Below are 13998 nucleotides of genomic sequence, written 5' to 3'. Positions count from 1 at the left end.
ATTCACGGCCCATGATCAGCCAAGAATTATTAGGGCATGTTTGATTCCTTGATTCTTTGGAAAGTGTTTTTGTAGATTCGTGATTCAAAAATTTTAGTCATGTTTGGTAGGTAATGAATGTAGTTCTTAGAAAAATCAAGTGATTCTTTTGACATGTCTTTTTGCACATGGAGTGATTCTTTTGTGAGAATACCTCAAGAGGACATATCAGATAAGAATCAATTGATTCTTCTCCTCATATAAAAGCCACCTGTTCACCTCATAATCACATTTATTGGTGCCCTAACTCCCATCGACAACTCACTATTACCTTGCGCGAAGAAATTTCTCACAGCTTCTCTCGCTGAAAACTTGTAGCTCCTTTATCGCTCTTTGCTGTTTCTCTCCCTGAAACGAGGTACTCTCACTCACCTCTCTCTGCAACTCTTAAATGTTTCTCTCTACCTATCTATATTAAAAATCAAGGATGTGGAAAGTTTGAGTTGATTGAGGATGAAGAATCTTCTTCATCAAATCATTCAGGAGGGACTACAGACATGTGTCAACCTACAATGACACCTCCTACATCCACAGATTATCTACAAGGATATTTAAGAGGGAGAATTGAGGCATCTGAAGAACAAAGTAGGGTAATTACGAGGACATTGGAAGACGTACTTGATGCAATAAAAAATCTTCGTATTCATAAATGAAATTGTCTAGGAATGTAGTATATTGGGAGACATAGTTTAAGCTGGGTTTTTTAATTAAGTATTATGGATTTTTTGTACTTTAAGATACATATATGTATGTGTAAAGACTAAGTATTATGAAATTTTTTCTTTTAACCCCATATTTATTAAAAAGACGGTGCTGGATAATTTAGCTTTGTGGTATTTTCATTTTCATTTAATAATAAAAAAAATAAGGATTTTTTCCTCCAAGGGTTCGCAAAATTAATAAATACCATACTACTATAGAAAGTATTAGAAACTAGTGTATGGACAAAAAAATAGCATTGCATAGTTGTGGATAAAAATAGGAAAAAAATTACATTTTAACGGCAGTCAAACAGTTATTCAGGGTGATTCTAAGTGTTTTCCACAGACAGAGTCATGGTAAACAAACAATTATTCTGAGAGAATCAGCATACAAAATCCATAGTAATTAACCAAACAGTTATTTTTTCAAGAATACAACTTCAGGGAACTATATTCTATAGAGTGACATTCTTAAGAAATACTGTCTCCAAAGAATCAAGGAATCAAACACGCCCTTGTAGACCCAGGGGATACTGATTTTTAGAACCATGATGATAATAGAAACACTTCACAATTGCTCGACTCCTAGGAATTATTTCACTTTATCATTCTCATACTTCACCCACTCTATCGCTCCTGCATTGCATTGTGCACTTAGGGTAGGCCAGAGATTCAATATATCAATATATGGCTATCTATCTAGCTGTATTTAACGTAAAAGTACTGTAAAAGGCAGCGTGGACCCACACCAGGACAAATGGGAAGGAGAAATATCCACCCTACCCACATGAAAGGTCTAAATCTTGTCATTCTTGATACTTTCACATGTGCTCCCATTAATCCCTACGATGATGCAGAACCTTCTAGGAACCCCTCTCCTTGTATTTAATTATAAAGGTCCATAGATGCCATACATTGGGATGGTAATAAAAGGCAGGTTAAATGGGGGGGGCTTCCATGGCCCAAGTCCAAGTGCCGAACCCCTATGATAGAACAAGTTTGGTATGCCCAATATAAGCCCTCAAATGTACATTTAGATGATCCAAACTTAGGTCTATTATGGAAAGTAATGCGATAATGGGAGAAGAGATCTTTTGGTACCAGAAATCTCAAATTTCTTGGCTCCAAAGTGGAGACTGTAATTTTTTCATGCTTCCTCCATTCAGCGAAGACAGTACAATAAAATTATGAAGTTGAAACTTTCAAATGGGTCTTGGACTTCGTTAGAGCAGGAGGTGTATTCAGAAATCCTAGCATACTATCGTTCTCTATTCAAGTCTAAAGGAATTGATGATGATACTCTCCAAACGGTGCTTGGTTCTATTGATTCTCGTGTTGTGGAGGAGGATAATCTAATGCTCTATTAAAGACCGGCCTTAGAGGAAATGAAACCATTGAAAAGGCCCCTAGCCCTGATGGTTTTCCTCCTTTATTTTTTTAAAAGTTTTGGGACTTAAGTCACCCAGATCTCTACATTTTTGTTACTAACATTTTTCCATAGGTCATTTATCCACTGGCGAAAATAATTCTCTAGTGTGTTTAATTCCTAAAGTGGGAAAACCAGAGTCGGTTGAACAATACCGTCCTATCAGCTATTGTGGAGTTGCAGTGAAGGTGGTCTGAAAAACTATAGCAACTCATTTAAAGACTGTCCTCCCTCACGTGATATCTCTGGCTCAGTTTGCTTTCATCCCAGAGAGACTTATTTCTGATAATGTTTTCATAGCACATGAAGTTTTTCACTACATCAAGAAGCAAAAAAGGGCAAAAAGAAGTACCAAGGGCTTAAGCTGGATGTGAAATGGGCATACAATAGAGTGGAATGGGGCTTTTTGGAGCAGGTTTTGTTGAAGTTAGGTTTTAGCTTAAGGTTCACAAATTTAATCGTAGCTTGTGTTTTATCAGTTCAATATAGTTTTTGTGATCAATGGAGCTAAAAGAGGAACTGTCTCCCCTTCTAGGGGTATTTGGCAAGGTGATCCGTTATCTCCAATGTTATTTTTTATTGTCTCCCAAGGTCTCAGTAGTCTGTTAGCTCAAGCAAATACTGAGAACTTGATCCGTGGAATTAAGGTGAAGAATAGGGCCCATCTACTACCCATCTTTTATTTGCAAATAACTACCTGTTATTCTCTGAAGCTCGCCTTGAAGAGATTTGCTACTTGAAAGATTGTCTTGACATCTACTGTAAAGCAACTAGGCAGGAAATTAATCTAAAGAAGTCCATCATGTATTTTAGCCCTAATACGTCTTCTCGGATTAAGCGTTGGTTTTCTAGAGTTCTTAAAGTTCCTTTACTAAAGAGCCTCAAACGTACTTGGGTCTTCCTACAAACTTTGGTGTTACAAAGAAGGATCTCTTTTAGGACATCAGTGATAGAACCTCAAACCAGCTCCAAGGGTGGACACAAAAAATATCTCTTTTAGGCAGGTAAGGAAGTTTTACTGAAGTCTATTACTTTATTTATGGATAATTATGCATATGCCCTTTTCAAATTTCCAGCATCCTTCCATAATCGAGTGAGTAGAGAGCAACCTATTTTTTTCTGGAGAGATAAGGATAATCCAACCAAGATTCACTGGGTGTCTTGGACAATTACTCTATAATTCCAAGGGCATTGGTGGGCTCGGATTTCTTGACCCATGCTTGCATAACTATGCTATGCTTGCCATGGTGGCATTACATTTGTTTCAGAAGCCTAATTCGGCATGGCCATCTTTCATGAAGTTTGTTTATTTCCTTAACGAAGACTTTTTAAGGCTACAATGGGACCTCATCAATTTGGGCATGGCGCAGTATCTTCGAAGGGAGGAATGTTCTTAAAGCAAGTCTTATATGGAAAGTGGGAAAAGGGAACCAGATAAATGTATGGAAAGATAATTGGATTCCCTCTTTGCTTGTGTTTCATATCCATCTATCTATGAGACCAAATGACTCTATGCTTATGGTTTCTGATCTTATAGATGATCAAAACTGTCAGTGGAAGATAGACTTAGTCCAAGAGTTATTTCACCCAACTGAACAGAGGAAATTTTAAAAACTTGACTTGCACTTTTCCCTCAAGAGGATAGTATGGTTTCGGGTGCATTGAAAGATGGACGCTTCTTAGTAAAATCAGCAAATCATCTTCAATGTAACCAACTTCAGCAAGGGATCAAGAATACAACTGTGGAATCATATTAGGTTAGTGCATGGCGGAGTACTCCAACTAAAGTATGGAGGAAAATATGGAAATGCCCTACTTTGCCCAAATTCAGGAATTTCCTTTGGCGAGCTTGTGCAGATGGTATGCCTACAGCAGTTGGCTTCTTGTAGCGACATGTGGCTATTGATCCTTTATGCCAACACTGTCAGAATGAATAAGAACTAGTGATAGATATCCTTCTTAATTGTCCATTTGCAAAGACTGTTTGGTTTGGTAGTCCCTTATCACATAGGATACCCATTGACAGGATTCTAAGTATTCAGTCTTGGATCCAAGGTTGGGATTATTTCACCAGGTTGGGAAAAAAACAAAGTATAGAATGTATTGGGCTTTGCGGTTTTCTTCCATGATACTTATGGACGGCAAGTAATAATTTACTTTTTTTCTCAGAGCCGTTGGACTCCAACTAAGGTAATCCTTGTAGCTTAAAAAGCCCATGAGGAATTTCTACAAGTCATGGTATGTACCATAGTAACAATCATCCGGGTACACTTGAACCACCATTGGAGGTTCGAAGAGAATGGGCACCCCCACCAACTAATTTTCATAAGCTCAATTCAGATGCAACATGGAACTGGCTTAAACTAAATGTTGATGGGAGCTCTCCAGGTAATCCAGGAAGGGCAGGAGCTGATGCAGTTTTGAGAAATCATATGGGTCAAATGGTGAGTTCATTTTTATATTTACCTTAGTGTTAAACCGATTTTTGAAGCAGAGTTTGTGCCTTTGGTTGAAGGTGTTGATAGAGCAAAGGAAATACAAGCAACTGCTCTTTGGATAGAGTTGGATTCTACTACTGTGGTATCTTCCATTCAATCTAAAACCATTTTGTGGTTTGTGCTCCAAAAGTGGTTATACCTGCAGCCATATCTAGTATCGATTCCATGGAAGATAACTCACTGCTTCAGGGAGGCTAACCTTGTGGTAGACTATTGGCAAAGCAAGCTACAAGGACTCTAGTTTTAGGGATATGATGAGGTTTCCTTCTCATGTGAACGTGGAAATTGCTAACGATGCAATGGACCGTCCAAGATTTAGATTCAGTTAGTCTCAGGTTCTTCTCTTCCAACTGATGGCAATGCCGAAGGTGGGAAGAGATTAACTTGTTTTTTGCTTGTTATTTTTGGTGTTTTTTTGTTTTGCTTGCTAGTTTTTCCTTTCTAATAATATTGATCTTGTAGCAAAAAAGATGTTGGTAAAGGAGGTATTGGTTATCTTATTAGAGATCATCGATGTCATGTCTATGTGGCAACCTTTGAGCCTTTTATTTTCCAAACCCTCTTATGGGTGAGATACTGGCTATATATGCGAGGTGGTATGCTCAAGGCTATCTCAGAATCTTTCGACTTTCTCAGAACCCGATGCCATTAAAAAATGACCTCTGAGAAAAGACGCTGCTAAGGATTTGTCTGGTCTGATCGATGGTTTTCAGAAACTTCGATTCGAGATTCAGTAGGGCTGGTTGGTGATCAGTCTTTGGAAGAAAAAGTGGCGGATTTTATTTCTAATGGAAAGTGGGATATTCCGTAGGTGTCTTCTCCTACGTTGCAAAATATTTGTGATCAAGTTCGCAAGTTCCCCCTTCCAACGGTCTGTCAGAATGACAAGCGAATATGGTCACTGACTCAATCTGGTTCTTTCTCAGTTACCTCGGCTTGGGAAGGGCTTCGGCCTAGATCCTCTTGCGTTCCTTGACATAGTATGATTTGGACGAAAGGCATCTCTCCTCGAGCTTCTGTGCTTGGTTGGAGGATAGCTCTGGGCAGAATCCCTACAGATGATAAGGTTAGAGCATGTTCTATCCCATTGGTCTCTAGATGCGAGCTATGCTATGCTGAATCTGAATCTCTTAACCATATGTTCCTAAATTGTGCTTATTCGGTTATGGTTTGGAAAGAGATCTCTCATTTTTTTGAAATGAATTGGCTTGGCTTTCCTTCGATTCTGGAACTTTTCTCGTGGTGGAAAAGGAGGACTCCTGCGTCTCCCATCAAGCAAATCTGGATAGCGTCTCTTGTCTATTGTCTTCTTCAGATTTGGCAGGAAAGGAATCGAAGATGGTATGATAATCGTAGTAGGCACCCAAATTTGGTGGTGAAAGCAGTTGTAAATGATCTGTATGAGGTCTCTTTGGTTTTTCCCGTGGTTGTCAAAACTCTTAAAGATTTGCAACTATCAACATCTTTTCATCTGGTGAGGGCGTCATCTAGATCAAGCAAAATTATGGAGCTGTATTGGAATCCCCCTCCAGTGGGTTGCTATAAAATTAATACAGATGGTTGCTCCTTAGGCAATCCAGGCTATGCAGGTGCAGGGGGAATTGTTAGAAACCATATGAGAGTTAATATTTTTTGCTTCTCTGTTTTTTATGGAATTTCATCTAACTTTGGAGCAGAATTTCCTGCTTTCTTTGAAGCCATCCGAATTGCTGAGATGATGGATTTAAGGTGGATTGAAGTGGTCAGTGACTCAAGAGCAGTGGTTTGGTGTGTTGAGAAGAGTCAAATTCCATGGAACTTTAAGCAATTTTGGCTTTTCTATTGGGAGTATTTGAAGATGATCAAATGGAGTATTTGTCATGTGTTTCGGGAAGTCAACGATGTGGCGGATGGGTTAGCTAAGCACGCGGCAGTGACTAAATCATCTGTGGATTGGGATGTTACTCCTAGATTTATAGCTTTTGATATTGAGTGGGATGCTGTAGGGAGACCAAGGTTCCGTTTTCTTTGAAACTCTGGTTTTTTTTTTTTTTTTTTTTTGGACAATTTAGTGGGGCTTAATTCCTCTCTGCTGATGGCCATGCCGAAGGTGGAGTAGGAATTGAGACTGTTTACCCTATTGGGTAGTTTGTATTTCATTCATTCTTTTTTAATTTTCTATATATTCTTTGATGATCTTAAGCAAAAAAAAAAAAAAAAGGGCTGTAAAGAGCTATGTGCATATATCTCTAGGAGTAGCACATCTATTCCTCTTCTCCTCCAACCAGTGGTTTAAGGACATATCACATATTGTTTTATATTTCATTTGTGCTGAGGAAATGCAATTCGTTAGAATGAAATTTCCAGTCTGTGCCTAGGGAATGCAAATTGTTAGCAGGCTCCTTAGCTAGAAATACCTTATCCTTTACGAGTAGGATGGTTTGACAAAATTTCACTCCATGGTTGATGGAATCTTGTAATTTGACAGCTATGAGCTCCTCTCATTTTAATGAATAGTTCTTTGTTTACCAAAAAAAAAAAAAACAGTTTAGTTATTAGAAGTTATCTTAACATGGTTATATTATTTAAATAACTTTTTTATTATGAAATGAGAAAGATGAGATAAGCTTCCTCAACAAAGACGTCTCCCTATTTTCTGTCCACCCTTATTTTCTCTTTTATTCCCTATTTTCACTCCACCCATATTCGTATACCTATGGTTATCCATATGTAGACATACTCTGTATATGTTGGTATAGAATATTAATTAGATTTTATCTCATAAAAGTACATGTGCTCAATTTCAATGGCAATGACCTCATTATATCTTCAAGATTAAGCAACTTTCATTCATGGATCCGATCTTTTGTGCGTGTGTAAAATATTGGTGTATTTATGTGGGTCCCACAACTTTGGACAACTGTCCCAATAGGCTCCAGCCACATATTTAAAACATTACATCTTCGATGAAGCTAGCTCCTTTCAATTACTACAACCCAACTGTCCAACACATGCCAAAAGAGAAAAGTTTACCCCCCGAAAAAAATAAAAATAAAAATAAAAATAAGAAAAGCAGATAGAGAAAAGAGAAGGGACCCCGCAACCCCGGCCACACCACCACCACCACAAGAAGGAAAGATGGAGGAGATTTGGGGTTCCATTAGCAATTTTTGTGTTGACCTGCGTTGAATATACTTTCTCTAGCTTCTCCTTCTTTTCACTCTCCCTTTAAGAGAGAGAGAGAATATACTTTCTCTAGCTTCTCCTTCTTTTCACTCTCCCTTTAAGAGAGAGAGAGAGAGAGTTTTTCTCCATAAATCATCGTCTATCACTTTCCTTTCACACACAGAGAGAGAGAGAGAGAGAGAGAGAGGATGGAGGGAAGGAACTGGGAGGAGTTGAACACGGATTGTTTGGTGAAGGTGTTGGAGAGGGTAGGAATGGAGTCTCTGATATTGGACGTTCCCTTTGTCTGCAAGTCTTGGTACAGAGCTTCTCTCAATCCTGAGTGTTGGAAAACACTTCGTTTCCCTGTTGGAATCCGTGACGAACCATGGATGTGGGTGTTCGATCAATTTACTGATCGATTCATGGACGAGTACCAACTCGAGAAATTTTCTGTGACAGGCTTTGTTAAACTACTTCTGACCCGAAGTCGTAGATCTGCTGTCACTATTTTGCTTCCTGCTCACTGTACTTCAGAGGCTTTGGAATTAGTATCAAACGAGTAAGCAATTATTATCTTATGATCAACTCTCTAGAACTCCAAAACTCTATTGCTTTTAGCCTTGTAAATCTGTTTAATTTCCACCAAAAATGTTCAATTTGTTGGATTTATGTGTTCTATCAAATCAATTTAAAGTATTTAAATAATATTAAGGAAAAATATTTTCGTATCAAAGGAGTAAGAAATTGTTATCCTATGATTAACTCTCTAGAATTCCAAAACTTTATTGGTTTTAGCTATGTAAATCTCTTTATTTTTCTCCAAAAATGATCAATTTTTTGTTGGATTTTTGTCTTTGTCAAAATCAATTTAAACTCTGTAAATAATATTAATTTTTTTTTTGGGTGCGATTGTTTGTCTTAATGTTAAACCTTAGATTGTTTGTAGCTACAAATAGATTTAGACATTGTTCATCATATGGTTGCACATTGTGTGTTTATGAGAATGCCGATTCCGAAGTGCAAATGTGAGAGTACCTCATTTTTTTTTTTTGTATAAAAAAAAAGGATGATATAATTACAGAACATAAGGACCTGTTCCAAATCTTTTTCTTATTTTCAAAAACATTTTGCAACAATACTCGAATAATTCGCGAATTTACTCTATGATTCTATATAATTCGTGAATTTACTCTATATTTCTATACTCTCCTAATTAATTGAGGGGAGTTAATATGCTAGTCATGTTGGGTGCCCCCCACCCCCCCAAAAAAGAAAAAATTCATTTCAATAATCTATCCTTATGCACCTTAGGAGATTTAAACACACTATTTAGAGGGGGTTAAAAATTGTCTCTTTATTCGGTCCTCTAATAGAAGTGTCTTTGGTAGGTGTCCTGCATTGAAATTCTTAGGCATGCCTTTCGATCTGGTGCAAGCTCATGGCGAGCTTATCCCAACACTTGTAAGTAAATGGAAGGATTTGCAGCAGTTGCACTTGGGAAGCACTCGAGTTTGTTTCAAGGAAATTCTTACAGAAATAAGTTCCAACTGTGAGAACTTTAATGGGCTATCTGTAAGTGGTTATGTTGGCAATGAAGAAGCATCAGCTATTACAAATTTACTTCCAAAAATCAAGTATTTGTGGCTGAGGAGGAATACTACAGTGCCACGTGAGAGTCTGCAGATGATATTGGAGGGCTGTAAAGATCTGGTGCTACTGGATGCAAGGAATTGCTTTGGTTTTCAAGCGGAAGATGAAGAGATATTAAAGATGGCTTCTCACATCAAGACCTTCATGGTTGAGGGTTCATGTCTAGAAGACGAGGATGATTATTATGAACCCATCTCTTACAAGGATGCGTGTATTGATAGTGATTGTGGCTCTGATTAACTAAAGTCTTGCATGGGACTTATTAGGTTTGTTGATGATGCATTAGGGTTTTGGTCAGGTATGGGAGAAGGAATTCTTGGCATATGCAAATATATCCTCTATATGGTGTTAACAGACTTCTTTGATGGGTTTCTGCAGGTTGTTGATGAACCTCAAGAGCCTCTGCTAAAGTGGATCCTTGACTTGTTTGGTGTGGTTTGAGATTTTATAATGACATTATCACTTTAATATATTTAAAATAATACATGCATGTACGTAAAATTTATGTATACGTCAAGTTAGGTATAATCTTGCATGTATGGTTTCATGTCCACATCCATACTGGTTTTGCTTAAATTTTGTTACTACTCGGGTTACAAGGAACTTTCCTACTACCGAGCTTGCAAGTAAAGAAATAGAAACTTGAAGAGTTGAAAAATACTGAAACTTGGGAAAATATTTGTGAATTCAAAAGGAAATGCAAGGACCAATTTGTTGTTTTTACTACGAGGCCCGGATAGAAGGAAATTAAGTTCTTGAACTCAGGTAACAGCAAAATTTTAAGGGAGAGGGATATTATCACAAGGACAGAGTTCAAAAAGTCTTAATGAAGTTTAGTTTTCCTTAAAATTTTCTAGATAGGGTTTTGGGCTAGGCTGAGGCCAGGACCAGCTTCCTCTACAGTAATGCGTGTAATGCGTTTTGGTGTGTTTTGTCCCCAAATTGTCAATAGCTTTAGAGCGAAGAATGATCAGCCCGTGAATTCAATTGGAGAAAGAGAGAGCGAGAGAGTTATCGGCCTTTTATCACTTAATTATTTATTATAAATTAAAATTAAAAATTTTATTTTGAGAAAGAATGCCATCCGGTCCTGCACTACCACGTCTAGACACAAGGGTGATAAAATGACCAATCCACACCTTGTTGGATGTCTGGACATGAGCTCCCAATTAGGGGTGTCAAGCGGTCGGACTGAGCTGGTCTTGGTCGGACTGAGCTGGTCTTGGTCGGGCCTAGTTGGGCTCAGCCAATTTCTAGGCTGCACCGTGAATGCCGGCTTAGCTAGGGTAGGCATGCTACGGTTGATAATCGGACCAATCGGTCTCAGACTTTAATCGGGCTGTCATAAACGGGCCTTAACTGGGCTATAAACCTATTTTACTTTAAATGGGCTTTAAACGGGCCCTCTTTAAAATTGATCTTTAAAATGTGTTCGAAGAGGAATACAGATAAAATGAGGCAAAGATGGTCATAGCAAAGAAAGATCCCATAGTTAAAATGGATTAAGCTAAAGATGGGCAAAACAATTAAGTTACAAAAGGTATTCATTCTTTAACCCACGTAACTCAAATCAATTAAATTATGCATAAACAACCCAAGTTTAGCAAGTTCAAATCAATTAAACTGTGCCTAAAAAAGTTGAATGTTCAAATAACAATCACCACCATCTCAACTGTACATAACATACTGTTAGCACTAAACACAAATAGTATTTAAACAAAATACAAGAAGTATTAAAGGGGTCGGGCTAGGTTTGGCTTAAAGGAGTCAGTTCAAGTCGAGCTCGTAAATGTCTCAGGCCGGTCAGGTGCCCGTCGGGCTAGATGTATTGCCCCATGTACTACCTGTTTATAAACATGTTGGGCTTGATTAATGGGGTCAGTCTAGGTCGGGCTATAAACGTGTTGGGCTCAGTCGAGCCTACCGGTGCGGGCCTGGAATTGACACCTGTACTCCCAATGGCCCTTGCAACCAAGTAGCATTCTCTCTCCCATTTCATCTTATTTAAATTTTTATTTTATTTTCAAATGTTTATTTAATTTCAATTATAAAAATATAAATTCTACATATTATCTATTTCATTATAATTAAAATTATTTATTTATTAATTTTTATTTGGGAATTTTTTGTCATTCAAGTGTGCTTACCCTACATTTATTCAAACTAATATATTCAAACTTTCGCATCTGATTCCCCCCAAAAAGTAAACTCTACCTCTCCTTCTTCCCTCATACTTTAAAATACCCAAATTACCCTTAGTTAAAGGGTTGGGCCCAAATTTTACTCCTCTGTAGCAGAATGCAGCTCACCTTGCCCCGCCACTGCAATCCCCTCACCTCTCCCTTCCATCCTAGTCCCCAGATTCCCCACTGCCCCAATGCCCCTCCTCACCACCGTGGGTCAATTTCAATAGCTTCATTAGGTTGTCATCAGATTGTTCATCCTGAGCATCCAAGAAATCTTGTTGGACTTATTAATGACTGATTTTGAATTTCTGCACTGCTCTTGCTGCAATGGGATGTTTGAGACTAAACCATCTTCATCACAACCATTCGTGTCAGCTTCACCTTCTATCTTCGATTTTGCTTAATGTCTTCGATGAGATTTCATAAAAAAAAAAAAGATGAAGAGGGAGTCAGGCACCTCTTCTTCCAATGCAGATTCGCAAATCAAGTTTGGGGGATATTCGTCGTCTTTAGTCCAGTGTTAGGCTGCATTGGGTAGCGTTTCTGTTCTCGAAACGACGTTTCGTGTCAAAAACAGAAAATTCAGTTTTTGTGTAAAAATGCTTTTTTTTTTAGGGGGGGGGGGGGGGGGAACGAAACTGGAACAATCACCACCATCTCAACTTAACAATTTTTCTTTTGCTAAGAATCAACAAAGTAAGGATTTTATTACAGATGAAAGGAATTATAGAGCATAGAATGAGAACATAACCATTGAATTACATCTCTACCTTCGGCATAGCCATCAGAAGAGAAGTAATCCAATATAATGAAAAATTGATTTTAAACAAATCTATATCTTTGTCTCAGCTGAGAATCCCAGTTTATATTATGAAGAACGAATAACAAAGCACAATCCCAAATAGAAGTAGTCATTGTTGCGGCATGCTTTGCTAGCCTATTCACTATAGAATTTGCTTCACAGAAACAGTGGCTTATTTTCTATGGAACAATATCCAAGAAGCACTTACAGAACCACCATTTTTGCTAAAAGCACGATAGAATTTATTTATTTATTTATTTTTATATTCTAGATACAATTCAGAACAAATCATGAATCACATTCAACCCACAGCTAGTCACATTCATAGAAGAAGCATGATGTAGTCCTACAAAGAATAGTGCAAACTCTACCATAAAATTAGAGCCCACACCTTCATATGAAGCAAAACATCGTCAAGGGGAACCATTGTTGTTCCTAAAAACACCATCAGCTCCTAATAGGCCTAGATTTCAAAAGGAACATCCATCAATATTCAATTTTAGGGTAATCTGGTGGCGGACAGCTCCAAATAACCTCAACTATTCTTCTTGGACTATATCTCATAATCGTTTCTACATCCTCTTAGAAATCAGCAGCTCCTCAATTGATGAAAGGGATTCATTCAAATTATCCTTTACCACCATAATTGAGTAGCGATATACGTTGTCAATTCATATTTCTTTCGGTCCATACCTGATACGACCATAATTGTTGCTTTTTGTTCTTTTTATTTTGTTCTGTCATTTTTTCTGCTCTGTTCTTGGATCCTTTCTAATGGTGGATTAGTCAACATTTCTGAGAATTCTGCTTTGGCTCTACTATGCGTCATGGATGTGGGGGATCGATCAATTTACGGATAGATTCATGAAAGTATACTGACTCGAGAAATTTTCCTGTCACAGGCTTTATTAAACTAGTTGTGACCCGAAGTCGTGGATCTGCTGTCAATGTTTTCCTTCCTGCTTACTCTATCTCCTCAAGTGAATTTGGAGTTCCTATCAAACGAGTAAGCAATTGTTATCCTATGATCACTTCTCTACAAGTCTTAAATTCTATTGATTTTTAAGCCATATAAAAATCTGTTTAATTTGTGATCCAAAAAATGTTCAGTTTTATTAGCTATGGTATTGTGGATCTGATTTCATTGATTTGTGAAGAGAATCGTTAGATACATCTATAAGACTTGTGGATCTGATTTTGTCCTATGTCCCTAATATTAATTTTTTTTTTCTTTGTAGTTGCTATACCTATGGTACAAAGAGGTAACCCTAAACGTGTGTTTAATCTCATCCTAAGGCACAAGAGGTCAGATAATTGAGATGAAAATTTTGTTTTGGCCCCGTCCTAGGAAAGAAAAATTTAACTTCCCTACATTGATTAGGAGAGTATAGCAACATGTAGTAAATTTCCCGGAAATGGTAATGGAAAATGTGAATTTGGCCAACATGGCCATGTGGGAGATGTTGCTGATGTGGCCACGTTGACCTAATCCACTAACATTATTATTCCGTAAAACAAGGAATGTGGAGAGAAATATGGTGAGGATGAT

The 13998-nt window shown here is 37.8% G+C and overlaps 1 protein-coding gene across 2 annotated transcripts; it reads left to right on the top strand.

Annotated features, from left to right (window-relative positions):
• Positions 1 to 7918: 7918 nt before the first annotated feature.
• LOC122083928 (F-box/LRR-repeat protein At3g48880-like) lies at positions 7919 to 9970 on the top strand. Of its 2 annotated transcripts, XR_006141759.1 has the most exons (3): positions 7919 to 8370; positions 9200 to 9759; positions 9840 to 9970. XR_006141759.1 is itself a non-coding variant. In XM_042651870.1 (2 exons), exons 1-2 carry the CDS (start codon positions 8018 to 8020, stop codon positions 9699 to 9701), a joined length of 855 nt encoding a protein of 284 aa, XP_042507804.1. In that variant the 5' UTR covers positions 7920 to 8017; the 3' UTR covers positions 9702 to 9970. The 2 variants fall into 2 exon arrangements, 1 of the variants encoding a protein (XP_042507804.1); XM_042651870.1 differs by having other exon boundaries at positions 7920 to 8370; positions 9200 to 9970.
• Positions 9971 to 13998: the final 4028 nt, after the last annotated feature.

This window comes from Macadamia integrifolia, chromosome 7 (genome assembly GCF_013358625.1).
Source record: "Macadamia integrifolia cultivar HAES 741 chromosome 7, SCU_Mint_v3, whole genome shotgun sequence".
NCBI classification, from domain to species: Eukaryota; Viridiplantae; Streptophyta; class Magnoliopsida; order Proteales; family Proteaceae; genus Macadamia; species Macadamia integrifolia.
Note: the sequence above shows the minus strand (reverse complement) of the source record. Positions and strands in the feature narration are given on the sequence as shown.

Bases quoted from the DNA above. Each gene is read 5' to 3' on its own strand.
- LOC122083928 (XM_042651870.1), top strand. From the start codon at position 8,018: ATGGAGGGAAGGAACTGGGAGGAGTTGAACACGGATTGTTTGGTGAAG. The intron at 8,371-9,199 runs GTAAGCAATTAT...TGTCTTTGGTAG, and splicing joins TTGGAATTAGTATCAAACGA to GTGTCCTGCATTGAAATTCT.